We start from the raw sequence: 27,976 nt of genomic DNA on the forward strand, positions 1-27,976 counted from the left end.
AGGGTGAAACACAGGCTGGACTGGCAAAGCTTGATGCAGTTCCTCTACTCCTCCATCAACGTGCTGTGATTCTAAAAAAAAATACATCTATATATAGGGATAATTTATGGTTGCTTAATATTTCATGCTAGCTCAAAATATCTATATGCAAGAAGAAAATGCTTTTCTATATTTAATGTATTTTTGTAGTTTCATTACACTGGGTAATTCTCATGCCCCTTTACCATCAAAAATTCATTTAAATTATTAAGGTCCTGTGGAAATTTTAAACACTTCCTGACATTTCTCCAAAACAACAGTTACTGTAATGGTAAGGTTTGATTATGAAAAGTAATGCTGTCTCCCTCTAACTAAATAAAGCTTAGAGAAAATGGGATTTAAATACAAAGGGTGTGTAAACACACACTCCTTTTCCCACCACAACAAAACAGACTGGTTTAGACTGAAAAGAGTTTTTCCTCTGGCACCTTGCTTCAGAAAAAATATCAAGGGATGATCACTGTGATATAAACCACATGCTAAACCCTAGTGATGAAATACTGTAAAAATACAATGTTGTCAAAGGAAGAATGTCAGTGGGTTATTTCCAGAGAAATTTGCTGAAGATGTTGGAAAGTATGAACGACTTCATGGCTTCTTCTAGAGAACCAAGAGAAAGAAAGGTGTTGCAGGCTACAAGGACATAAAGAAATAAGTTCACTAACAGTAAAATTAGATTAAAGTCACTAGGTTAGGCAGTTGATATGTGGGATGGCATAAAGCCAAACAAGATTCTCTAAGCAGAAAATATTATATAATTTGATTTTTTAATTTTTTTTTTACTCTTTCCAGGAAAAAAAGAAGAAATGTACAACAGAGAATCTTGATATCACATTTTCTCAAATTAAAGGTTCCATCTTAGAAGTACTCCAGCTGTCCTGAGTAGTGCTGTATTTGACAGCCTGATCCTTTGAAAAACACAATGTTGATATTATTTAAAGCTAGAATTTTTGCCTTTAACTAACATTGTTTCTAACCATCATAATACTCATCTAAAAAGATGTTTGAGAACCAGCATTTTTCTTTATGGAATGGATTAATCATTATTATATTGGTATACCTAAATTAAAAAAAAAAAAAGGGAGAGAATAAAAAAAGAAATCACACAGAGTTCTAAATCAGACATTAAAAAAAATATTTTCCTTGTGTGCTCCAGTTGGAGCTGGGAAGGCTCCACAGTGCTGCCCTCAGTCCCACGGTTGCTGGTACTGGGTGTTATTTTGGCACCCTGCCTCCCAGGAAGGCCAGTCTGGTCTGACTCCTCGTGGAGGAGAACACTGTGCAGAAGAGTGAAAAACGTCAGAGCAGAGCTCAAAAGCAGAGAAAGATACATCTAATCTTTGCCCATGCACACAACACCCTCTTTGTTGACCAACAAAAAACACATTAAAACCTCCAGGACTGGGCACAGAGTGCTGATGTGAATAGCGGCTGCTCAGATGAGTAACACTTTTATTACATGCTCAGAACTGAACACTTTGGGCCAGAATAAGCCAGAGCAGCCTCTCTGGAAGTTAATGGAACCATAATGAATTACACCAATTGAGAATTCAGAGTATTATTCTGGGATAGAGCTTGCTGGTGAAATGCACAAAACAAAGCAAAAGGCTAATTGCATGCTGGGCATGAATGCAGTCACTTCAAATTGCATTTCCTGAAAAGGCAGCTGAGTAACATCATTACCTGAGGAACACCTAGAATCCTTCTTGACCATTCCCTCTCCCACAAAACCTGCACATAGCAGCTTTGTCCTTTTTTGTTAAATGAAAGAGCTTGAAGTCCAGCGCTGCTTTATTCCCCCTGAAGTAGCAGGAAAAAAGCACTACCACGACTAAAGCATCCATTTTTAAACTGCTAACACACCAAACCTATCCTGGGATATGAAATTCTTTTTGATGTAACAAATCTTTCCCAGCCTTGGAAAAGCTGAAGGGAGCTGCGTGGCACGGGCAGTTTTGGGAGGACATTCCCAAAAGCTGTGATGAGCTCCCAGTCCATGCAGTTTGCTGGCCCCTGGACTGCTGCTAGCCTGCATGCTCACACATCACAGCCTCTTGTTTTGGTGGTTTAAAAAAGGAAACTGCTCTGTGCCTTCACCAATTACCCTCACTACAAAAATACCTGTTATTTCCTCTAACACTGTTTTCACTAATAACAACTATTCCAGCTGATAACAAGAACTGTGTTGATCTAGTTATCCAAGGATATCTAAGGAAAATAAAACCACCTCCTGTCTGCCAGACAGGGATTTTAAAGTTCCTCAGGCCCATGAGCAACAAGGGGCTGATTTGTTCTGAGAAGCAGCCGTGAATTACAAATGTCAGTGTTGTCCTGAATGGGGACAGCAGCCTGGGCCACTGGGAGAAGCTCAGCTCTGAGACACCAAGCTGCTGCAAGGAAGGATTTGGGACTGTTTTCCCTTCCAGTTTCCTACCCCAGACAAAGGACATGGATACACAGCAGGGTTAATTCACTGCTGCCAGGATAAGGGTCACCACTGACTGAGCCACTGGCTGCTGTTAACAAATGTCATATCTCTCCTGCAGTAATTTCAGCAAGCCACAGTGAGGAGAATGAAGTGGGAAACAGCTTAATCTCACCAAAATGCAGTGCCACTTCTTCCTGTCTGATGTCCCATGTTTCAAAAAATAATGAAAAAAAAATAAAATGAAAATGCATCTTGTTCTGTCCTTTACTACTACTACTCATTCTGCAATAGGATGGAGAAGCACAGAGTGAAACAGACATTTTTCCTACCTTAGAGCTGCAAAATCCCTAATCTCTACCATGAATTTAACAGCTTTTCTCCCACCAGAAGACAGGAACTGTGGATTATATCCTCTTGCCCCACTAAGGCTCATCCCCTGTGCCCATTCCTTCCCCTCCAGTTCAACAGGAGAAACTCACCAGTGATTTATTTTAAGGCAACTTTCCATCATTCATGCAGTAAAAATTCTCCTCAGTAGGCTACAGACACATCATTAATGGGGCTGGGGCTTTAGTTTCCTAAATACTTTCCTATTTAATGTGTTTTATCCATAAAATATTAGTATCTCCTGAAAGTGCTGGCATATCTGGATGCTCTGTGCAGCTCTCCAGTCTATGACACTTCAGTGGCACAGTTGGCCCTTCCCTGCACATAAAATACCTCCAGTGCACATAAAGGTGCCTACAAAGGGATGGCTGCATGTCTTCCCTCCTTAGTTTATCCAAAATAAACCATCTTCTCTCCTTGGCTCTCCAAAACTCAAAGGTCCATCGATGGGGTTGATCTCTCCTGCCCCTTGACAAGAGACAGGACAAGAGGAAATGGCCTCAGGTTGCACCAGGGGAGGACTAGTTTGGGTATTAGGAATAATTTATTCACACAAAGGGTTTTCAAGTGCTGGATGGGCTGCCTGGGGCAGTGGTGGAATCATCCTTGAAAACATTCAAGAAATGTGTGGATGTGGTGTTTTAGGGACATGGCAGTGCTGGCTTCACCATCTGCCTCAATGAACTTTAATGTTTCACCCAATCTTGGTGAAGCTATGAATCTGCAATTCCATGTTTCTGTGAGGTGGACAAGACCCTCCTTCTCTCAGGGTGCAGTGAGAGTGATGCCTGTTTCCAGTGATTTTCCACCTATTATTTCCTCAAATTATCAAAATTCAGCTGTGCTATGAAGCTCACTGGGAGGTTCTCAGACATTGAAACAGCTTTTAGATGTTCATATGCCTAGAAAGAGAGTAGATTCTTTCATTTGGCAGCTCTTAAACCAAGTGTTGCAACCAAGTAAAGAATAAAGCATCAGGAAGCAGCTCAGTCACCTAGAAAGTGACATAATTCATTCACAAACCAAAGGCTAATCACAGTTTTGAGCTCGCTGATGGTGCTTTCTGAAAATGACTGGCATCAATCCTGTGATTCAAATACCTTAAGCATAGCTTGAAAGCACTCATAGCCCTCAAAAATCCTCTGTTGGGAATCTTCTAATTCCTGTCCTCCTTCATGGGGAAGGCTCCCAAGATGTTGGGACTCGTGGCAGAGATCTAATTTTACCCTTGGTGTGATGTGGTCAGTGTTATCAGCCTGAAATAATTGAGGGCAGCTGCTCAGTCTGATGGGTACCTGTACAACACCTTTCATTCTTTCTCTCAAAAAAAAAAAAAAAAAAAAAGAAAAATCAGTTTAGGCAGTGGGAAGTGGGGAATTGAAGATCACATTTCCATCATTCACAGCCTGCCTCCGTTTCTGATCACAAGAAAAAGACAGATACATTCATGTCACAAGTGCCAAAAATCTTTATGAAGTCCTTGGTGGGCAGAAGCACTTTTTACATTTCCCTAAAAGCTATAAGACTCAATCATTTCTGGGAAGTTTAAACTACTATTTCCAGAAAGAAAATAGTTCTCTGTTCTTCACTTTGATGAAAAGTTAAGCTAAGTGCACAATAGGAGCTTATCCCTCCTGGGCATGCAGAGAGGAGGTGTATTTAAATTTCTTCTGTATCTTGATGGCATTTTGTGCTTGGTTAGTGATTTGTTAATGTCCTCAGAAGTTACAGAAACTTGGCAGAACATGTTCCTAAATTTCACTGGTTAATGAAATAGTTTTAGACATGGGAGGGACAGAAAAAACAGCAAAGTGAAGTAAAAATAGAGCACATCACATAAAAATGAATGACAGTATAGTGAAATGATTGAAAATCCATTTAACCTAAAAGTCCATCTGCATTTTACATCAATCCCCAAATTTTCTTTTCCTTTACCAGTCAAGGTAGGTGATGATATTGGAATTGACCTGTTTGCTCAACAGAACTGAAATCAAACCAGGTGCAATTTACAAGCAGCTTCCACTGGAGCATCAACATGTTTTGAACCTGCTGCACAAAGGCTCGTTTTGCAGGCAGCAGCCACACAAACAGGCAGCAGTGTTCTGTGGGGAGGTTTGCTCAGCACACCTAGAGACATGGCTGGGAATTGTGACTCAGATTTGTTGCTGTCAAGTGAGGGAAACAGGGAACTCTGTCTTCAGGCAGACTGCAAACAGTGCTGGGTAGAGCCAGGGCTGAGCAGGGACAGACTTTGCGAAGGACAGGTAATGAGCCCAGTGCTCTCAGGGCTAATTGAGCCCAGGAGCAGTGCTGCAGTAAGGATGAGGATTCACCTCTGGACACAGATGGAAGCGGATAGCAAGCAGTGTCTCACAGCAAATGGAGAGGAGTTGATTCTGATCTAAGGGAAGGCTCTGTTCAGCACGAGGACTAAACAAAAAATAAACTGCTTGTTAGGTGCTATGAGGAAATTCACACAAATGAAAGCAGCCAGGTGAAAGCCACAGGTGCTGTGAGGGTGGGCAGGCCCTGGCACTGGGGCTGCCCCTGGATCCCTGGCAGTGCCCAGAGCCAGGCTGACACTGGGGCTGGAGCAGCCTGGGACTGTGGAAGGTGCCCCTGCCATGGCACTGGGTGATCCTCAAGGTACCTTCCATTACAAAACAGCCTGTGCGATCTACACGCAACCCTGTCTCATGAATTCTGTGGGACTTTTACAGACTGGCCACAAAAATTACTTATATGCCAAATATCGTTGTCATTTTGCACATCTTGTATATATTTTCCTTCCCACACCAAGGAAGTGTTCCTGCAAATCCCAACCAAAAAATACTGTGAGTCTTCCACACCTGGAAAACAGGAGACACTGGTAACGAAGCACAAAGTGTCTTACCTAACAAGGGATATTCAGGGGTTCACAACATGCAACTGCTTTGAAAAAATCAGCATTTCCAGGAGATTTCCCCACGGTTGCTTAGTGCACCCCATGCACATGTTAGGGGCTCTGTCAGGTAACACCCTGTGTGCTGTTTCCAACACATATACATTTTGGCACCTGCTTCATCCTCATTCCCCTCACTCACACACTGATCAATGGTGCAAGAAGCCACTGCCTCCCTTCACTGAGATGTGTCACAAATCCTATCACATATTCCTTCCCTCTCCCCTGGGCCACAGGGCAGCTCCATGGAGTGAAGGGACTGGTTTTTGCTTTCTTCTCCTCACCTCTAGAACAAAACAAAACAAAAACCAAAGCCACCAAAAACAACAAAAAAAACTTTCATCTGCATCAAAATTCTCCAAGTCTTGCTAGAATTCAAAGATTGCATCCCAAGTGCTTTAATGCTTCCTGAAGAAGCAACAAGCTATACTAGTGAGCCATTTAGTTAATGATACTGATCCCAAAGTAGACCAATTTTCATGCCTAACTAGGGAAGTTAATATTTGTTGAGGTGTAATGAGGTAAACAATCAAGTAGAGAATATACAACAGCTTTATTTTATATTTAGAATTTCTCTCCTTTTTTTTTTTTTTTTTAATTACTTTGAAGCAAAGAGCAGATGAAGTGCATTCACACCATGTGGAGATGGTGGGACAAAATTCACATAACCCACTGAGAGTGCCAGAATGCCAACATCAGCCCCTGAAAGAACCCCTGGGGATTACAGACAGGTTAACCAGGAAAGGTCTCAAGGAAATTGCTGGCAATCAGATACTCCTGACCTGACCCTCCTCTCCCAGGAACCCAGGTAATGAATATCCTTGTGAGAATCCAACACCTGGCTATAGATTAAAGAGCTGTTTTTCTCCTGACTGAGACAACAGCTCACAGTATGGCTAATCCCAAATAAACCCTGCTTTTCCTGTATGGAATTGGAGACCATTGCAGGATCAGCAGAGGGAAATCTGGGGGCTGTGTAAACTGGGAAAACATTGCAGCCAGGTGAGCACACCTGCAAGACCCAGTCTCACCTGAGACAAAACCCTGCTCCAAGGTGTTCTCCTACAAGCTGAGTTTATTTTTCCACCTGAAACAACCAGGTTCATTACAGAGACAAAAATTAAGACTTTTGGTCCTGCCTGAACTGGTTACATCCAATTTCTTTCTAAGCTACTGATGGATTAACCCATGAAATAATGAAAATTACTTTGGTGCTCTTGAAAGCTGAGATTTTTAGCTATCAGCACAGTCACCAAAGAGCTGCCTATCCACTTTTTTGTTGAGGAAGTTTCATATCCTTATTAAATAAAGAAAACTCCAAAAACTCTGCTCTCAAACTGAACAAAGGAATCCCCTGGAAGTCATTTCATATAGGCATAGGAAACTGGTTTTTCTGCCATGCACATCAACACTGAAATTAATTTATTTTGATTATGGCTTTCAAATTATTGAACCAGTTATTTGGTTAAGAAAGGCTAAGCTATCAGGGAATCAATGCCAATTTTTAGTTCTTATTGTATTCTCAGTATATTTAATAATACTGGTACATACAAATGTGTGGTAATGTACCTTTTTTGTTTCATTTTATTTACCCTGAATTTGGACACAATTGATATCTACACACTAAGGTTTAAATTTTACCCCGCATTCTATGAAAAAAACCAAAAATAAAGATGGTCACTCTGTTTAATTTACATTTAGATATCCAGACTTCCAGAACAGTATGTTCTGAACTGCTCACAGAGCATCCAAATTTCTGTTTGCATCAAGAGGGATATTGTGTCTTTTTACACAATGACAGAATTGATAATGAGTTATAAATGAGTTATTACTGACATTTTTATAAGCTACAAGGGAAGAAGAGGTTTGCAGCTTGACTACAGGGATACCTTCTCTGGAAAAGTGATTTACTAGGCTTAAATTTGGGAAGAATTTAAAAGAAGGCCCCATGATTTCAGTGTGATTGGTCCCAGCTGATCACAATTACACCTATTAACTCACAGGAACAGGAGCAAAGCTAGGTAAAGACTTGTAAAATGGAGATGAAAACTGCAGGAAGATGAATCCATCTGTGAGCTTCTTTTTATTTAAATCTACCTTTTGAAAACAAAAATTAGATATTTTGTTTCTAAGATAGGGGCATCATAGTCAGGATACACATAGTGGGTTTTTCTAAATATAAATCTGTGACCCTCATCGATTTTACTCTCTCTGTAAGTCTAGCAACTGTCATGTTTTGTGTGTCCTAACAGAGTAAAACTCATCAGATATTAAAAAGGAAAAAAAAAAAAAGGTAAATAAATAAATAAGGTATTTGTATGTCTGAGGAAATGCACATTCTCTGTGTTTCATGTATACTGGGTTCTCTCTGCACCTAATTAAAAAAAACAAAACTCAGATTTTACAGTACTTTTGCTTTGGCATTATTTCCTTTATTACTTTTAATTTATATAGTAAGTAAAAAAAAAAAATAAATAAAACAAGCTAATAAGATGCTGCTGACAGCACCAGATGTGAAAACATCTCCCCTCTATCTGATCCCACATGGGAAAGGTCTCTTTTACAGTGTGAAATTTGGTGTTTGACCTGCCTGGACACAGGGTGTGTAACTGAGAGCCCCTTTACGAGGTCACCTGGCCTGCTGGACATAAACCAGTGAGTTCAGGTGAAGCTTCAAAACCAAGCTGAATGCAGCAAAATGCACGACAAAATCTGGAATAATAACTACTGATGGCATTTGCCTATTATGCCTGGATTATTTTGAAGCCATTTTCCCCCCTCCAAGTTTCACAAATTTCTGATATTCTGCATTAAATCTGTGCTGTATGCAGCGTCATGGATATTGAAGAAAAGGGTCCTTGAGTTCATCCTAAAGATGAAAATGAACTTCTCAGACTTTCAGTACAATGACTAACAAAACAAAAACAAGAACAAAACAAAACAAACAAAAAAAGCCAAAACAAAAAAAAAAAACAACCCTACTTTCCAGGAAGGATAGCAACATGCCAAGTGATTTATGTGGAATTTGTGTATCAGTTTAGTGCCATCATTTACGGTTTCCACTGAGTAAAGCAAATTTTTCTATTGCAATTTTATCACCACATTCTCAGTGCCTGTTTTTTAGATTGATCTATGTGCCACCTTAAAAATAAAAGCTTAAGGTAGGAAGGTGACTTTAGGAGAGTACCTTTTACCTGAGATGGACATAAATAACAAAAACATCCAGTAAAGTAAGCAGGACAGTAGAGAAGACGAGGAGGGAATAGTTAAAAAAAAGTTCACAGGAGTATTACATTCATGATTTTTAGATGAAGCAATGAGATTTCCTTCTTCTGACTCAAAGGTTCAAAGCACTAAAATAAAACTTTTTTTCTATTCCTCTTTTAGATAGTGTGATGACTTTGACATTTCCTTAGGTGTAAAATCTGTTTCCCATCAAGTCTCCACTGGGCTTAAAGACACAATAAAGAGCCAAACAGGGAAACCAGCTCTCAAATCCAGCCAAGACCCACCAGACTCACAAGGTGCAGCCTGGCTGAGAAAACTTCCAGTGAAAAACAGGGATGTGTGCTTTAACCTGGAAAAGCAATAAATCAAGGGAACAACCACAGGGCTTAGTACAATCTTGAGCAACCCAGCTTTTAATCAACACAGGCTGTTTGCTGGGATGAGACACTGTAATGCAGCTGGGAAGTCATTAAGATAATTATGGCAGTGAGTGTTGCTCAGGTGGCCAGAGGAAATGCCCCCACAGTCCAAATAAAAAATAAACTGGTGTTTGCACCCAGCACTGGGGAACTGACCACTGCCTGACTCCCCACCCAAAACACATGAAATGTGCAGTTTGAGAGGGCAGCCTGCAAAATACTCAACTCTGCATCAGAGGAGTATTACAGAACTTGGAACAGCCACAGGTGACAGCAAACTGCTGGAATGCGCTGCTCCCCGGTGTGCCAGCACCTGCAGCATCCAGAGCTTGCTGGCTGGCACTGATAGGCAGCCCATTCCCTAGCTGAAAATAAAGGTTTGTACCCCAGTGTTCAGGATCACCACCCTTTCAGGAACCTATCTTCCTCAAGAACCATTAGTTCTCCTTGCTGAAAGGATCCTTCTCCAAGAGCCAACAGTGCTAAACCAAATGTCAACTCTTCTGAAGCACAGACATGTTCTCAAAAACTGAATGCAAATGCACTGTGTTTTCTGCATGTCAATTATCTTGTTTTCAGTACATCATGAAATACTCCTCAATATTTTTGATGCTGTTTCTTCCTGTCTGAATTACGACTGGCACCGGGCAGGGTCAGATGGGATTTTGGGAAGGAATTGTTCCCTGCGGGGGTGGGGAGGGGCTGGGATGGAATTCCCAGAAAAGCTGTGGCTGCCCCTGGATCCCTCGAAATGTCCAAGGCCAGGCTCGACAAGGCTTGGAGCAATCTGGGACAGTGGGAGGATAAAGTTCAAGATGAAATTGTGTGACAGAGGTTTCCTGGCCAGGCTTGTATTTCACTGTGCACCGAATTCAGTCATTTCTGTGGTCCACAATACAAGTATTGAAGAATACTTTGGTGTAATAAAATAATCCCTGCCAGGTCCGTTAATTGCACCAGATCCCAAAAGGACCATTACCCTGGGTGCTAAACAAATGCAGGGACTGTGGATTAAAGCAGAAACAGAAGCTGGAATGGGGATTGCCCCTGTAGGCTGCTGATGGCTGGCAGGAGTTTCCTGCTCACCTGATAAGCAGTGGCTCTTCAGCTGTGGATTGGAGGAGGATGAGGCAGAGCAGGGCACAGCTCCAGCACCACCGATGGTTCAGTTTCACAGCTGGGGAGTTAAATTCTCTACCAACAGGACTCAAAATAGGCTTGGGAATTGATTCCATTATTCAGGGAGGGAGATAAGGCACTGCTTCATTAATGGATTTAATTTTGACTTATTTACTTTATAACTTTATGTCACTTACTCTCCATTGCATGACCATATTAACCCCCTCCTCTAAAAATGAAATAATTCCACATCTGTTCATAAAGTGCACATTACTGAACTGTTGAAATTAACCTAGTTTTTCAGTTGAGGAGAAGAGGAAAAAAAAACAACACTGGATTCATGGATGTGCATCTAACTTGTAATCAGCAGCTTGGTCTGGAAAGGATTCTAAAAGAAGGGTCTTACAATTTAACTTAAATATAATAAAGGCAGTTAATTTGATGATTTATGCGGAAATTAAATAGCACCTGAAAACAGTTTACAACTTATCAAGGAAATAAAAGTTCTTTCATGTGTAACCTTTAGTAGTATGTGGATAATACAACAACAAACATTTTTAAATTTTATGTTAATCAACGTTGTTGCACCTAACTGTGCAGTGTGATCATTGGCTGCTCTAATTTTTTTGATCAATCACCACACTTTCAACAGCCTTAACAAAGCATAAATCTGACTCTGTCAATTATAGAATTTCTTTGAATAATGACTCATTTTGGAGAAACCACATCCAGCTGCATCACTTTCAATGCTGAAGCAAGAACAGAATGAAGGTGTGTAGAGAATATGCAATTTTGATAATTTTCATGGAAAAATGTCAAGGTAATATGTTGAAAATTCCTCTTAGTGCAACACTCACAACAGGATTTTTAAAGGGACATGGAGAATCTTGTACTGTAAATGGATTTTGACCATGACACCTGGTGTAACACAGAGGGAAACTAGTTTGGCCACCACAAGTACTTCAGAGGCATAAAACCATCAGGTTGTGGGGGGAAAAATCAGTATCAAGTTTCAGGGAGAAGAAAGAAAAGGTATCTACAGCTTTAAGGGAAAGGGAAATTAGATTATTCCTTAGGATGAACCATTTTCAATTACAGCCTGACAAAAAGAGAAATAATCTAAACCCGAGGTAAATTAAGATGGCTATGTACTAAAACTCCTTAAAAACAGATCTTTAAAGAGAAACCTTCACAGATGGAATTTTAACTGCACAGCACAGCCGGGCGCTGTTACAACAGGCTTCTTTTATTATTATTAACTTTGATCAAAGCTTATTAACCAGCAGCACCAAGCCATCAGTGGATTGGACTACACAGGAGAGCTAATTAAATTTAAAGTGCCACAAAGTCCTGAGGGCATAACACACAATCCCCAAGGCAGGAGATTGAATGGAGGGGATGAGAACATTTGCATGGTGAGGCAGTGGGAGATGGCAAGGTGCTTGCTCTTATTTACTGTGAGCTCTGCAGAGATTTTAGTACAACCAATTCTGAACCTCTCCTCATCATCAAACTTGCAGAAAAGTGTGGGCACTAAATGTCTGGGGAAGTATGGAATATTTCCACACACCTTGGCAAGAAACACAGATCATAAAATTTTATTTGATCCAACAGGGCAGATCATGACATCCCTTCTTACCCTAAGGAGAGGTAACTTCTACCAATTATAATGTGAAATATAACTAAAGAATTCAGGGACAAGAGAAAATAAAATAGGATGCAAGCTGACTGTAAATTGGTGTGCAGCAGCTTTGTTCTGTCCAGAGGCAGACACATATAATAGCATTTATAAATTAAAATAACAACAATAAATCATAAAACAATTTCTTCCATTGCCTATGTCCCACCTGCTATGTCATCCTTCATATCTACAATAGATTGCAATAATTAAATCTTTCCCTGCAGTTTTGTCATATACCTGGGTGGAGGTATAATAATCTCTTTTCTGATCACTTTCCAGGCACTGTGAAGAGTAAACTGTTACCCTCCATCTCCCTCCTGCAACGTGGACCACTAAAACATTTTTCAGTTACTAAAAGGAGTTGATTTGCAGGACAAAGCCATTATTTCCAACCAATGATATCAAATTATGATTTATCAGTCTGATGTTGTCATTTCAGGATCCATAATCCCTTTTCAGGAAGAAGAGCTCAGTAAACAAAACCAGTACAATTCAGTGCAGAGGGAGGAAAGACAATTTGTAACAACTGTGCTAAGATGTTTTTGTCCTAAAATGACAAAAACATCTTGCATCAGAGTGTGGTGGCATCATGCTGAGTCACCCACTCACTCCTGTGGGCTAAGAGGAACACAGGCTGGTGATTTCTGGGGTTTGTGGTTTGGTTTTTTCCCCTTAAGGAACAACTGCATCCAGTTGGCACCAGCACAAGAAGGGAACCACAGCCTTACCCCACTCCACACCTTCTGAGATATTTCCAGCTCTGCTCCAGATGGGAGAACTTTGCTGAAGCACCAGTAGAGAAAATAACAACTACACCTGGGTTTGGTAACTGAGACTCTCACCAACCCTGCAGCAAAACCTCAACAAGCCAAAGGAAAACCAACCCTGTCCTGCTCCAAAGAAACATTCCTGACACTCCATCCATGAGGAACAGCAGCAGGATTTCCTTCATCTCTTCCTTCCTCTCTCAAGCAGGAGCTCACAAGCATTTCAAGGACCTGACACATCATCTGTGGCTGCTGCTTCAGAATTTATTAAACTGCAGAGAGGTCTGGAGCTCTGTGCCTTCCTCAACCTCACATTCACAGCCCCAAACAAGACTTTAAATAAATTCCTCCCGTGCTCATGGCATGGCAGACAAAGCTCCTGTGTAGAATCCCACACAGTATTATTTATAAATGTATAATTATTTATAAACATTGTACTATTTCTAAGGGGTATAATTCTCATCAGCTGTTTTTCTGAGTGCTTTAAAATATTTACTAATTCAATTTTAATTTCTCCCTTTACAATATAAAGCGTTAACTACATCAGTGTGTAGGCAAGACACAAAGTATCATGTTTCAGTTGATCTTTGCTTTAAGCTATGAAGCAGAAACTGTTGTGAGAAAGCAAACCATAAATCAAACCTACAAATAGCACTGGGAATGTCAAAAAAGGAAGAAATTTTAGGTAAACTTTTAGGCTCCTGATTCTGCTCCTTTACAAAGATTGCAATGAATCATTCTTACTAATTTTCCTAATATTTTTCTTCATTGGATCTTGTTACAATATTTCCATCAGATCAACCCAGACTGATAACTAAATAGGTAATTCGATTTTCTTTAATAAACATCAGCAGGTTTTTCTTCCATATCCACTGAAATATTCTGGCATTTGAGTGCCCCAAAAATTCAGGGAAAAGAACAATTATTGGTGATTAAGAAAACCTTCAGACAGAGTTTTAAACTCTGCAGTTCAACAAGTCCTGATTTTTTTTTTTTTTGGTTGATTTTGCAAATCATGATCATTTTGAAAATTATTTTGTCTGGATTTCATAGCCTCTGTGCAACATCCCCATGAGCTGCTAGAACAGAATTATCTTGTGATGGAACCACCACAAGTTTTCCCCTCCCAACACAAACCAAATCACCTTCTGAGCACTGCTGCCTTTTCAACTAATAGTGAATTATTTGGACGGGCACATATATAAATGCATTTTTACTGTGCATCTGTGTGTGCATACATGCACCTGCCTTCATTTTCCTTCAAAGAAGTTTTTTAATTATGATCTTCTCTCTTGATTGTTGGTTTCACCAATATCTACTAAAACTACCTCAATGATCTTCTAATTCTCATTGACTCCAGCAATGACATTTCGAGTCCAAAAGGGAAAGAAATACAATGATGAACTAGAATATAGGAAAACTAGGAAAAACAGAAAAAAATCACTAATATTATCTGTCTTATCTTTTATGCCTTACAGTCCTTGATGCTTCATGTAGCTTTAAGCTTCATTCATTACCCACTCATTCCACTCCTCCCTGAATCACTATTTTCTCCATAAAGACTTGGTCTGACTCTTTTTGAGTGCGAAGATTCTAGGACAGACTTCAGATACTCAGCACCCAGCTGTGCTTTCCCATTGCTGACTGAGAGAGAAAGCTGTGCACACAGGAGGAGCACCAACTGACCTCAGGAATATTCATTGTGAGGGCTCAGCAGTGCCATTCCCTTGAAAAACTCAAGTGTGTTACCCAGAGCATTAAATTTATGGTATTCATGCTATCTGCAAATTTTGCATCTGAACCCTTCCAGTCAGGACCAAAACCCTGAGGACTGCATCCCTCAAAGACAAAAGAAACTACATTTTTTGTTTGCACCTAAAATAAAAACACAGCTGGTGTATTTTCCAGTCCAGTCCCTCGTGGTTGCCTGAGCAGGGCAGTGGGTGTTGTTTTCATTATTGAATATATATCTGTCTTAAAATACATATCTCGGTCTCAAAACTCTCAATATCTCGGTCTCAAAACTCTCACTGAGCTAGTTAGGCCCCACTGAATTTAGAAGAAGACTCCACACCTTCCACTTTTCCTTGCCTTTTCACAAAACAAATTTCTCATCACGGTACCTGAACTGAACAATTACCATCTGACAGCAAAGACTTCTGGAGAGCACGGTGCACCATTAAATTATTTCTTTCTGTGATCACAATTTCCTCCACTTGTCTGAAGCTCTGCCTACTTTATATAAAGCCAGAAATTCCTGTGCAAACAGACCCACATGAGTAACCAGCTGTTGGTCACTGGTGCCAGGGTCCTGACCACTTCCAGTTCTCAACATGCACAGAAAATTGCTGTCTTACAGGAAAACATTGTTGTCTGGATTACCTTTACCTGTGGTGGAAATAAAAAGCTCCAGTGAGAGAACCCATAGCAACCTTTGCAGACCTGAAGGGAAGTTTATGTATCTATTTTTATACACATGTGTGTGAATATCTATATATATATATATAGACCATATTACAACTATCACTGCAGTTTTGAAACTTTGATAGCATTTGCTCCAGGTATTCCCACTAGTTTATCACAAACATGCCAAAATTCTGATTCACAGTTAAATATTTTGCACTGTACAATGGGCCATCACTGCATCCCACACATTTTACAAGGCTCTAGTCCTGGAAAAATTCATCAGATTAAGTTTCATGAGCATCTTCACAAGGCCAAAAATTCTCTGACAAATTAAAGTGGATTCTGCTATAAATACACTTTCATTCCATTTATGCACACAGCTCTTTTTATAGCTGTTAAACCTCCCCTCTTTCCCCTTTTTAAACACTACTGAAACTGTCAGGAGCTACCTTTTACACTTTATCAATCATGGCACACACATCATGATTCCTAGAATTTAAAATGGAATTGTTGATGGTTCAGATACTGTTAAGACTGTCATTAGTTCTGCAAAGTGTGTAATTTGTCACTTTGCAAGAAATGACAGGGCCTTCATTCGTGCAACATGCTTTTAAACCTCCCCTCTCTAATTTGAAAATGCCAGTATTCCACTCTGCTCCAGGAGAGGTATTTTTAAGGCTTGCTGGCTGGCTTGTCACAGAGCAATCTGTCAGGTAGTATTTTGCCTTCCTTAAGGTTTATTCACACGAGGCCTGTCTGTGATATAACACAAAGACAATGCTTTCTGTCTTACCTGATGGCAACGAGGCCTGTGCTGGATTTTCACTTTCCTCATCAGTGCTGGCATCATAGTTGTATTCTCTTTTTACAACCATCTGAGTGGTAGCTACACTATCCCTAAAAACATCAAAAGAAAGGGAAAGAAATAAGATTTTTTTGTCTTTCAGAGGAATTAAATACTTCAGGGAGAATATGTATGAAATAACCAGCTATGGAAAGGGCAGGGACATGATCTTATTGGAAAATCAACTGCAGCCCAGCAGAAAGCAAGACAGATCCATCAAACACTCACTTCTTGGCTACAGCACCCACAGCAATATGCTGCTGCTTGCAGGGATGCCAGAAAGAATCCTCCTGTTCCCTGACTTCCAGGATTGGTTTGGATAACCCAGCACTCAGCCAGGAAGAGCTGTCACTCACTGTCAGGGCCAAGGAGATGGAAACTGAACTAAGCTAAACTCAAATGTGCACCACACCAAGAAACCCAGGGAAATTAAATACCTTGCACACTTGGCATCCGCGGCGGATTCTTTAGCTTCACTCAACAACTTCTGCAAGTTTCTTATCTTTGCCTTCTTTTCATTCAGCACCATAATAAACCTGCTGTAAAGGTCTGCCTCCAGCTCCTCTTTAGCTTGCACGCATCTTTCCAGCCTGCAGCACAAAATTAACTATTACACCAATCATTCTGTTTCCTAGAAGACAATTCTGTCCTGAGGCCAGCAAGGAATCCCCACTCCAAACCACGCAGGACTGGTCCAGCCCCTTGTGTCTGAAACAGGCCAGAATAAGCTTTTTTGGTTGTTGTTTTTCCACAGAGAAGTACAATGAACTCTGCTTCCAAAAGGGGAAAGTTCCTAGATGTGAACCTTTCTTTTCATGTCTTTTTTTTTTTTTTTTGGTAGGTTCTTGCACACCTCCACATGAGACAACTAAAATTTAAACAGGGAAATGTTCTTTATTTTCAAGGCTGAATCACAACAGTGGGGACACCTTAGGAGGATACACATAATGAGATTATAAACAGATATGATTCACCTAGACAGGTTTCAAATCTGTACCACACATTGTTGTGAAATATATTTGAGGAGGAAAAGAAAAATCCAAAATATAAAAATGCTTAGAAGCTCTTAATATCTTCAGAGGAAAATATACTTCAGGTTTTGTAGAAATTTTAGTGTTGATCTATGTGGGTAGATGAATGTCAATAAAAGGAAGCACAATGGGAGTATTAAATTAAGAATATAGGTTTGTAAAGTCTCATAAGGAAAACTGGAATACAAGCAAACCTGAACACAACAACCCAAGTGATTTATGGCAAATGTAATTCTGTATTTAATTCTTATATTTCATAACCTTTCAATCCTTGAGTTGAACCACAAACATTTTATTAGCTGTGTACACAAGAAGCAAATAAACATCTTAATAATCTTACTGATCATGGTAAGTATAGTAAATAGTCATAAGTTAAAAACATATTTTTCACCAGCCTGTGCAAGGCTATAAAAAAGTTTAGAAGGCTTATTATGCTATTAAACCCAGACATGTAACAGACTTTAAAAACATTAATTTATAAGACAAGAGATTTCAACAGACTTCCTACATAAATACTAATTATTTTGTTCTCAGATCAAAACCATATATGATGTAGGCAGCAAGACAATAGCAGAAAGGAAAAAAATCTCACAATTTTTATGTTGCGGTGAAATGTGTGAAATCTCATGAAGTATTAAGCCTACTGTTCAATGCTTTAGGGATATGCTTGATAGTTGATAAATAATTCATCTAATTTAAATGCAAATAGCAGAACATCATTACCATACAGATCAGTTCAATAATTCCTAAATGAAAGATCATAGGTACTAATCAACTACCAGGAGAATTCCCACCTACAAAAGGGAAGTTAACTGTTTAGTGGGGAATAAATAGACAATTCATAAAGAACCACAAACCCTAATGCAGGGCCCAGAAGAGCCTGGACATGCTTGATACTAATTATTTCTGTATACGTAAAAAAGGGGGGGAAAAGGATTTTGTCTAAAATATGCTAATCTTGTCTGTATCAAATCCTGTAGAATAATCCCCTCTCCCACACAGAAACCAGGGAGAGTGGCTGCTCTCTGCCTTTACTTTGACAAGGCACTGGTTTGTGTTGGAGCAGTTGAGGCTGGTTCAAATATTGAGAAATGTGGCTGACTTGGCCAAAAAAGTGCCATTCAAGATAACTTCAGTGAGACCCTGAGTGCTGCAAGGACATCCCCTAATGAAAAGCCACATAAATGGAAACTTCCAGTGAAGTGAAGCAGATGCTGCCTGGACTGTGAGTAGTACAGTGGAGAAACCAACTGCAAGACTAGCCAATTTCTTTACTCTCTGGAGAAAAAAATTAGCATCTTGAATATTAGAATTAGAATATTAACTTTTCCCTCTGGGCAGAACCAATTAGTAGTATGCCATCAGTTAATCTTATATGATTGTTTTCATTTACATGAACACCTTTTTTTAATTTGTTTTCCTATTATTCAGAGCTATCCACATCCAAATTCATTCTCCAGACACAGAAGGGCATCAATTTGACAGAACACTGAATAGCACAAAAGCATTACATTAATTTATCAGCCTTTAAAATGCACTCTTATGTGGCATATCTGATAGTTTAGCAGAGACTGGTAGAAGGCAGTGGTCTTGGGGACAGAGATGCAGGTGGAGAGGCTCTGTGGACCCTTCTGGATTCAGGGAGGCATTCACCACCTGAGCACAGAGCAGAGCTGGCTGGGTTTCATTCCAATACCTCAGTGGCTGCAAACACAAACTTTAATTGCCATTCCTCACGTGGTGCTGCCTGAGTGTGCCCTGTGCCCCTCAAACACCATCTCCCCAGGCCAGATGGAGGAGCTGCTCATCTCACAGACAGCTCCCAGCACGATGAACTCAAATGGGGGTTAATTACTGGAGTGGTGCCTCCCAGTTTGTGCATCCTCAGGTCTTTCTGCAATGCTTTCCCATGTGCCAGAATACACCCAAGGTGACAGGCATCAAAAATCCTGCACAGCCCACTGAATCCCAGCCACTGCTAGGGACTATGACAAACAATAAACTGATAAATTAATTATAAAAACCAAGACTCAGGTGCTGACCCAACACAGAGCAATCACACGTGCTCTGCAGACGTGAACGTGAGCTATGAAACTTAATGGCTTTTCTTTAATTATTAGTGGCAACCTTCACAATCCAACACTATGAAGGAAATAATTCAGCATCTCTGGTATTCATTCCTGTTCGTAGTGCTCTAGAATAATTCCTGGATCCCATGGCACTGCTCCCTTGCATTTCAGATTCACCCTTCCCCCAGCATTGGCAATGGTATGGAATGTTGATGAGCTAATGCTGAAGACACAGTTTCAAGCCCAAAGTACCTAGCTTGCATTTTTATAATCTGCTTGTGGTTTAAATATACTGTCACTGCAGATGACCACAACATAAATTGGCAGCTATTTTGAATTTGGCTTGTCTATGCAAATTTTGGATGCCCGATAACAAAACACCTAACCCACGCCCAAACCAGTAATTGGATTTTTATTGTTCAAGGAATTATTTTACTGCAGGTTATTATTACTTAAAATTTGGCATAGAATGGTTTGGGTTGGAGGGACCTTAAAGCCCACCCAGAGCCACCCCTGCCATGGCAGGGACACCTTCCACTGTCCCAGGCTGCTCCCAGCCCCAGTGTCCAACCTGGCCTGGAACTAACGGGCCTTGAATTTTCTATATGAAATAAAGAAAACAGCTAATCTGCTCTGATATTTTAACTCATCCATCCCTGAGGTGTGTACACACAGACACACTCAAACCCAGGCAGCCACCTGCTCACCAAAACCTCCGTGATGATCAACAGAATTGAAACAGGGAGATGGAAATGGGATTATTGAATAATTCCACCCATTGCCCCACGACTAAGGGGCACAAAGGCAGCTCTCAGAAGCCTGCCTGCTATGTTTTAATTCTAATCAAGTCCTGAGGAGAGAGGCTGTGAGCAGAGGGAGCTGCAGGGGCTGTGGGGCTGGTGTGCCCTGGCTGCAATTCTGCACACCACGTGCTCTGTATTTGATGTTCCAGCACTCAGCACCGTGAGTGGTGCAGGATGTAAATCCTGAATTCCTGCCTCCTGAACAAAGACAGGCACAGCTTTGTTCAGCTCGGGGCAACTCGCAGTGTTTGGAGCTGAAACAGCAAAGGGAGGCAGCAGGGTTGAACTGGGCTCTGGCAAAAATAATTTTTAAAAAACCACCATACCAAAAATTTAAAAACAAAACAAAACAACAAAAACCAACCAACCAGAAAAAATAATAAAAAAAAATCAAAAAACAAAACAAAAAAAACCCCCAAAAATCTCCCAAGCAATACAAAAAACCATCCCCAAAATCCCCCCCAAAAAAACCAAAAAAGCCCCATACTTCTTGAATGAAAATTATTTTAAAATTATTTTTATTTTGCATTTAACAGACATGGCCAAAGACTGGTGACCATAAAACCTTCAGTGTATATTCTGAAAAATCATTTTTCATCTACTCAAAACTATAAACATGCTAAAGAAATTCACCAGCTTGCACTGAGAACAAAGTCACGCAACTCTTGGGTCTTTTTTTTTCCTTTTTTCCTCCTTTTCTTTGGGGTTACTCTGTAAAAGTGCCACCCCACCATGGAAATTGATACAAGCACTAATGCCTCTTACATATCAGCGTGTAATGCAGTACAGAACACGGGTTACACAATACACTATTGTTCAATTACACTGTTAAGCAGTAAAACACTACTTAGGGAGGCCCTTTGCTTGTCAGGGAGACTGTCAGGAGAAACTGTTACTCATTTTAATGAGAGGGAAACAAAACTAACTCCTCCCAAAACTTGGCTCTCTTTTTCGAGGTAAATTAATGCAAATTAGCTGCATTCTTTCATCAATCTTCCTGGACCCTGTGTTTTTTCAGGTAAAGCTACAGAAAAGCAAGATAAATCTCTGACTGCTCTGTGCTAAGAGTTCTATGCTTACTGAAACAAGCACAGATTATTTCAATACAGAATGATAGACAATTCAGACTGTAAATGCAACAGCAATTACAAAAATCTACTGGAACATAATGGTACTTTTTCCTATAATACTGCACTCATTTTTCAATTCTGGCTTCTTCAACAAAGTAAACAGATGAAAGAAACAGTAATTTATTCCCCACTCAAAAACGTAAATAATCTACACCGCCAGTCCTAAGAATCATAGGAAATAATATTAATGAAAAGGCTTCCTAAAGAAAGTGAAGCTAATTCCACAGATGTTTGGGGCTTTTTCCTAATTCATAAGCTAAAAACACCTTTAATTGCAAATTTTTAGTATCAGCTGCATCTTTATCAAAGGGAGGAGATCTACAACCAAATGGGGTGTGGTTGACTAAGCTCAAAACATGTCTCAAATGAATAAAAATTTCTGTTCACTGCTGCTAAGCCTCTCAGGTGTCACTTGTGAATCCACCTGTGAACTCACCTCTTCTCTGTGTCGCTCCAGTTGCTGAAAAGCCTTTCATTTTCCCTCTGCAGATGCTCAGTTTTGGCCTGCAGCTTCCCCAGGCTGTCCAGGCAGTAACCAATGAGTTCCTTGATCACCTCTGCTGGGTTTGGGACTTCCTGCAGCTTCAGAGATCCAAGTCTGAACTGAGACACAAGGAAAGAATGAGTTATTTCAACTGCACAAGAAACTTCACTGAGGCTTTGCCCCAGTAAACTTGAATACATCTTTAATAAGCATAGGAAATACCTTGCAGTCCTCCAGTTTAAAGGAGATAATTTTGTCATGCAGAGAATGGAGGAATATGTGTAATAATCTACATGGTAATTATTTCCAGAGGGCCACAATGTTGAGAAGGACTCTGCAGCGTGTGCGTGCTGGGCAGAGCCTGCGGGAGCTGGGCCGGGCAGGCTGCAGAAGGGAACACTGGCAGGGGATCCGTCCGTCCGTCCGTCCGTGCGAACATCCCCGGGGCTGCCGGAGCACGGGCCGGGCTCTGCTCGGTGCCGCCGGTACCGGCAGCAGCAGCGGCGGCCGTCAGAGAAAGGGCGGCCAGGGGCAGGGCAGCGGGAGGAAGAACTCGTGTCCGTGGAGGGGCAGAGCCCTGGAACGGCTGCCCGGGGAGGGCCGGGAGTGTCCCTGTGTGGAGACATGGCAGCCCCAGCCGGGCACCTGCCTGTGCCCCTGACCACGGCTCCCTGCCTGCGCAGGGATGGACCAGATCATCCCAGACATCCCTCCCAGCCCCAAATATCCTGGGATGCTATGAGTCTGTAATTTATGCAGCCCATATGAAAGATCTAGCCAGCAAGTTGTGACCTCCAGGTTCAGACATCAAGTTCTTAATCTTAAAAGGACTCCTCCAATTAAACAGACCGCCTCATCAAGCCAGTGAGGTTAAAGGATCTGTAATGAACCACTGTGTTTCTTCAGCAGTGAGGATGATGTACAGGATATACAGGAGGTTTTAACACATTTGTTTTGCCTGGTCTGGGATAACAACAGAAAACTGTGGTTTTTGTCATGTTAAAGGAGGAATAGCTCAGCCATACATACAAACCAGCGCCAGCTGAGCTATAACCATGCAAGCCTGGGTGAAGACACATTAATATCCAACACAATAGTTTGAGGGAGTGGAAGAAGGAGAAGGGGTCATCTCTCTCATCTTGTGATCTTCAAAAAGACTGACATAAATTTTGTGGTATTTTCTTATGGAGGGAAGTATTACCCATCTTTCCAGCTTGCATACACAGCTATAACATCTTTTAAAAAGGCATAAATGTATGTGGTACACACTAGGGAAGTGTTCACTCTGTGTTGTGGCACCTCACCTATTAAAAACAGAACTGCAGTCTGATTTGGTTTTCCCCCCATTTTACTTGGGAGGGCATGGAAAATTACATAAAAGACACCTATTAAAAAAATGCCTATTGCTTGTTACCTTTTTAAAATGCAAGTTTCACTAATGCCATGCATAAGTTTTGACTGAAAAAGGCTCGGTAAGAACTACTCAAAAAGCTATCAAAGACACTGCTTGAAACAAGGAACAGCCCTTCCACGTGGACGTTTTATCTGTGGAAGTCTCTGCCCCAACACATGATACCATCCTGACCTCCTTCTGCAAGGTCAGTCTATCAGAAAATGTGGAAAACCCGAAGGTTTAATTTCTGATTAGCCACCAAATTCACATGTGCTGTCTCTAAAGCATTGTTGTCTTTAGCAGGCGTGCATCTGATGGCTACAGATGAAAAGATGCTTTTAATTTATTTTTGGAAATTAGATTACACTATCAGTAGCCCACAGATTGGCGTGCACCCCCTGAATATCACACTTGCTGTCTGACAGCAGCAACAAAGATGGACGTTTGTGTAAAGGAAACTGTTTTTCATCACTTGCAAGCCACCACCATGCTATTTGGATAAAGAATTCACAGAGATAGAGAGGCACAGTAGCACAGATAAATAGCATCACAACCTTTTACTGAAGGAAATAGCAAGGAGAGCACATCATCTTTGTCTTCTGCCTTAATGCATTCAACTGACACCAGGTATAGGCAAATATATTTAATCAGGACAAACAATTTTCGGTTTTCATTGCATACAAAGAATAAAAAATCCAAAATCCTGAAACAAGTTACAATAGGTAGCAGTAAAATTATTCTGAAAGCCTGGTACGACTACACAACCAAAATCATGGCAAACACACATCAGGCACTCCAAATGCAACTGTAATTACAAAAACAAAAATGCCCAACACTGCTACAGCGACACAAAATATGTGTCTATCTTTGCAGGTGTTGAAGTCCAACACTGACTTTTATTTGACTTTACCTGACTTTTAAATCTTTAATTTAGCCTTTAATTCAGGCTTTATGTGAAGCAACTGACTATTACCTACTGTCACTGTCCTGCTTCTGTGTCTTGGACACTGAGACCTCTGGACCACAAAGGTGAGCAGAGCAAACCCATCACCAGGAGGCCTAGATTTATCATACAGGTGCTGAAAAACCAGCTAAAAAAGGAAAAAAATAGTAAGGTTTTCTGCAAAACAATTGTTCTTCTCCATCCCTCCTCCTCCAGCAGCCATCTAATCTTAATTTAGGATAGCTGTGGGGAGCACATTATCCAGCTACCTCCAGGAAAACACAGAATGTTTGGATACAGCTGTAATTAAGACAAAACTAATGTGACAGTCTGGAATAGTGGAAGGTGTCCCTGCCCATGGAAAGGAGTGGAATGAGATGGGCTTCAAGGTGCCTTCCATCCCAAAGCACCCATCCATTCTGTGATCCCGGATTGTGTGGTTGGGCTCTGCCTCCCTCACACAGCGCAAATTTACACAAAGTGCACCAAAATCCCCTTCCCTGAGGCCGTTCCTCCAGCAGGGAATTGTTCTACACCACCTATTTAACAGGCAGAGACGTCAGCACTAACAATAGCAACGCTGCTATCTCGGCAAATTACAGCTGAGTGGTGTTTGCCCCACCAGGAGCCCGGTGCTGAGAGGCTGATAAGCCAAAAAGGCCCACTGAATTCCCAAAGCAGGACTAAAACAACGTGAAGAAAAAAGAAATCTCAAGGCAGTTTGCTCTGGAGTCCTGCTGGCATCCCGAACTGGAAAGTGGACTGGTAGAGGAGAAAATGACAAAATAACACAATTTTACATCCAAGGATTTTGAATTTGGGACAGGCATGCAAATTGCAGACATAATTCTATTAAAATTAAGTGTTGTAGGGGAAAAAGTGTATCATTAAAAAGGAGATGTTAGTTTTCCCCACACACTGCTAAGATTTTCCTTGCAACTAAAGCAAGAAACAGTCCAGTTATTCGTCCTTCATCGCCTAAGCCACAGTAGGGAAACTGCAAACAGTTCCAGGGAGATGCAGTGGAAGTGGTTAAAGATCAGCATACCACAACAAACAGTTAACCGGGTGGGATATCAAGATAAACAGTTCTTGCTTACTGCAGGAGTGAAAGAAACCATCATTAACACCTCACTAAGCTAATTTGACAAGCAACACGTCTTTGGTTTGGATCACTTTTCCGAGGTGATTTTGTAAATTTGTAATGGTGAATTTTAAAATTATTTTTGTTAGCTTTGTAAATTCCTGCAGTTTGCTGCTCCCCAGATGAATTTAAATTTTTCACCATCCTTACAGCTGCTGCAGCTCTCTGGCTCTGCATCATCTGCAGATGTAACTAATGTGCTTTCTACTTCCCCTTTCAGATCATTCAAGAAAACATTATGTAAAACACTGAAGCACTAAACACTTCATTTATACAGAGAGGGAGCAGACCTGGAAGAGGTCCCAGGGGACAACAGACTGACTGTGACTGATACACTGTTTGCTGGGATTTTATTTTGTCAAATTTTTAGTTTTTTTAAAGGTGCAGGAAGATGAACACAGAAGCATTTAGAAAACTGTGTTCCCTTTTTCAGAAATCACAGTCATCATGTATCCACCAGGTCTGTATTTTGAGCTTAAAAAAATGAAAAACAAGAATTAGAAGCTTATGACAAAAATGTCATTTTCCCCGACCTCTCACCCTGCCCCTGTTTGTCTAATAGGGATGAAGAAAGAAGTGATCTTAATGATAAGACACAAAATAATTCAGAAATAACTGAAAAGTTTCTCAATTTTTCTTCTAGACGCTATGGGAAGATGTGCTTCACATAAGAAAATAACAGGTATTAAAAAATTATACAACACATTTTTCACACAAGATTCCAAAACTGAAAGCCACTGTTTTGTATAGAGACAGTGAATTTTAATGTTGCATTAAGCAACACATATCTGCTATTTAATCTTTGGATTACTTCACTAAATAAGAGAGTTTTCATACCTAAGGCAAAAATTATCAGAGGTTATGCACTGAAAGGAGACATTCACACAGCAATGCCTCTCTTCTGAGTCAGAACCTGAAGCCAAACACTAATAGTGAGGAAATAACAGCAATTTTTCACTGTGTCTATAAGAAAAAAGAAAACATGCTGGAAACTCTCATTACATCTGCCTTGCTGGTTGTGATTTCTCTCTGTATGAGTAAAATATTCTAACAACCCTTTCTAACAGCATTTTTTTACCCACAATATATTGAAGGAATTTCATACTACCACAAAATTAGATAGATTCTGTCCTTTGTTGTCTTGGCAGGGTATAGCAGATATATAGCCATATAGATGTATAGATATAGATGTATTTATAGATATATATGTTATGCGTATTTGTGAGCCTCTCTCCAATTAAATCTTAACCCACAGTATTTCAATTTTTCCCTCTCTGTTTTGAAAACTAATGAACAAATAATTTTTGGAGAGAGCGCACTTCACAGATACTTAGGTCTGATTATGAAATGAAAATATTCCCAGCATGTGAACTGAATTTCAGAGGTTTAATCACACAAATCAACCTTGCACAAATCTCTAACTCAGCTCACTCAGCTTCCACTTCTCCAGCCCCTGAGTGAGACACAGAGATCCCTGTGCTCTGCCCCTAAAACAGCATTTCAGACTGAGCCAGCACACCCACAAACACCTACATCCTCACAGACAGATGCTGCCTCCTGCAAGGTATTGCCCAAGCAATGTCCTTTCCCCAGGGAAATATCAAATAAGAATTTGTGGGGGAAAAAAACAAATTCCAGAGCAGCCCACCAGCACGGAGCAGCTGTGCAGTCCCTGTCTCGCTTCTTGGAGTCTGTGGAAGCAGCTGTGACCCCTGTGCTGGAGCAGGAAAGCCCTGCAGATCCACACAACAACAAATCCTTTTGTCACTGCCCTGTTCTGAGCACAGAATCACAGAATCAGAGAATGTGAAGGGTTGGAAGGGACCTTAAAGCCCATCCAGTGCCACCCCTGCCATGGCAGGGACACCTTCCACTGTCCCAGGCTGCTCCAAGCCCTGTCCAGCCTGGTCTGGGGCATTGCCAGGGATCCAGAGACAGCCACAGCCTCTCTGGGAACCTGTGCTAGGGCCTGCCCACCCTCACAGGGAAGAATTTCTTCCCAATATCTCACCTAAATTTCCCCTCTTTAAATTTCTACCCATTCCCCCTTGTCCTGTCCCTCCAGCTCCCGATGCAGAGTCCTTTCCCTGCAGCCCCTTCACATCCTGGAAGGTGCTCTCAGGTCTCCACACAACCTGCTCCTTCACAGGGTGAACAAACCCAATTTTCTCAGCCTGTTTCTGTAGCAGAGGTGCCCCAGTCCTCCTCACCAGCTCTGTGGCCACCTAGAAAAATCCTGCTAGGAAAAGCTGTTAAAAGCTGTACAGGTGAGCTACCCTGAAGTTCCCTACCCTTGCCTTTGTCTACTGCTGGTGCTGAAAGCAGATTCTTTACCACAGAGTCTGAATGTCATAATTAAAATTAATTAAAGTGGAATTATTTGAATTCCAGAGGAATTGTTACAAAAGGAAGTTGTGCCTTGCATGTGAGATACAGCAACTTTCTTTGTCTCAGTTGAGAACTGGAGCTCTTGCAAGACAGAGAGGCTGTGATTCCCTGTTAAATATCAGCTACCTCTCCTACTCCACAGACTCTGAAATAAGGTAGAATCAACACTTGGATAAAAATAAGCTTTCACTATGAAAATACCTAAGAATTTAAAAGAGAAAAATGTTAATGAAAATTCATGTACAGGGTTAAAGAATATGACCTACAAATGAATGATGCTGACACTTACACAAAGAAAGTATTGTTACAAGCTTGAATCTGGAAAGCATTAT

General features: G+C 40.8%; 1 protein-coding gene across 6 annotated transcripts in view; it reads right to left on the reverse strand.

The window, feature by feature from the left end:
* XRCC4 (X-ray repair cross complementing 4) overlaps positions 1–27,976 on the reverse strand; it is a 144,019-nt gene that overhangs the window by 66,997 nt on the left and 49,046 nt on the right. For all 6 annotated transcript variants that reach the window (XM_084225192.1, XM_084225191.1, XM_084225190.1 and 3 more), the window contains exons 4-6: positions 21,729–21,895; positions 16,697–16,849; positions 16,209–16,312 (exon numbers count right to left, since the gene is read on the reverse strand). In XM_084225192.1, the coding sequence (XP_084081318.1) occupies positions 16,209–16,312; positions 16,697–16,849; positions 21,729–21,895 (424 nt within the window). The remainder of the gene's footprint in view (positions 1–16,208; positions 16,313–16,696; positions 16,850–21,728; positions 21,896–27,976) is intronic.

The sequence above is a fragment of the Fringilla coelebs genome, assembly GCF_963513975.1.
Source record: "Fringilla coelebs genome assembly, chromosome: Z".
NCBI classification, from domain to species: domain Eukaryota; kingdom Metazoa; phylum Chordata; class Aves; order Passeriformes; family Fringillidae; genus Fringilla; species Fringilla coelebs.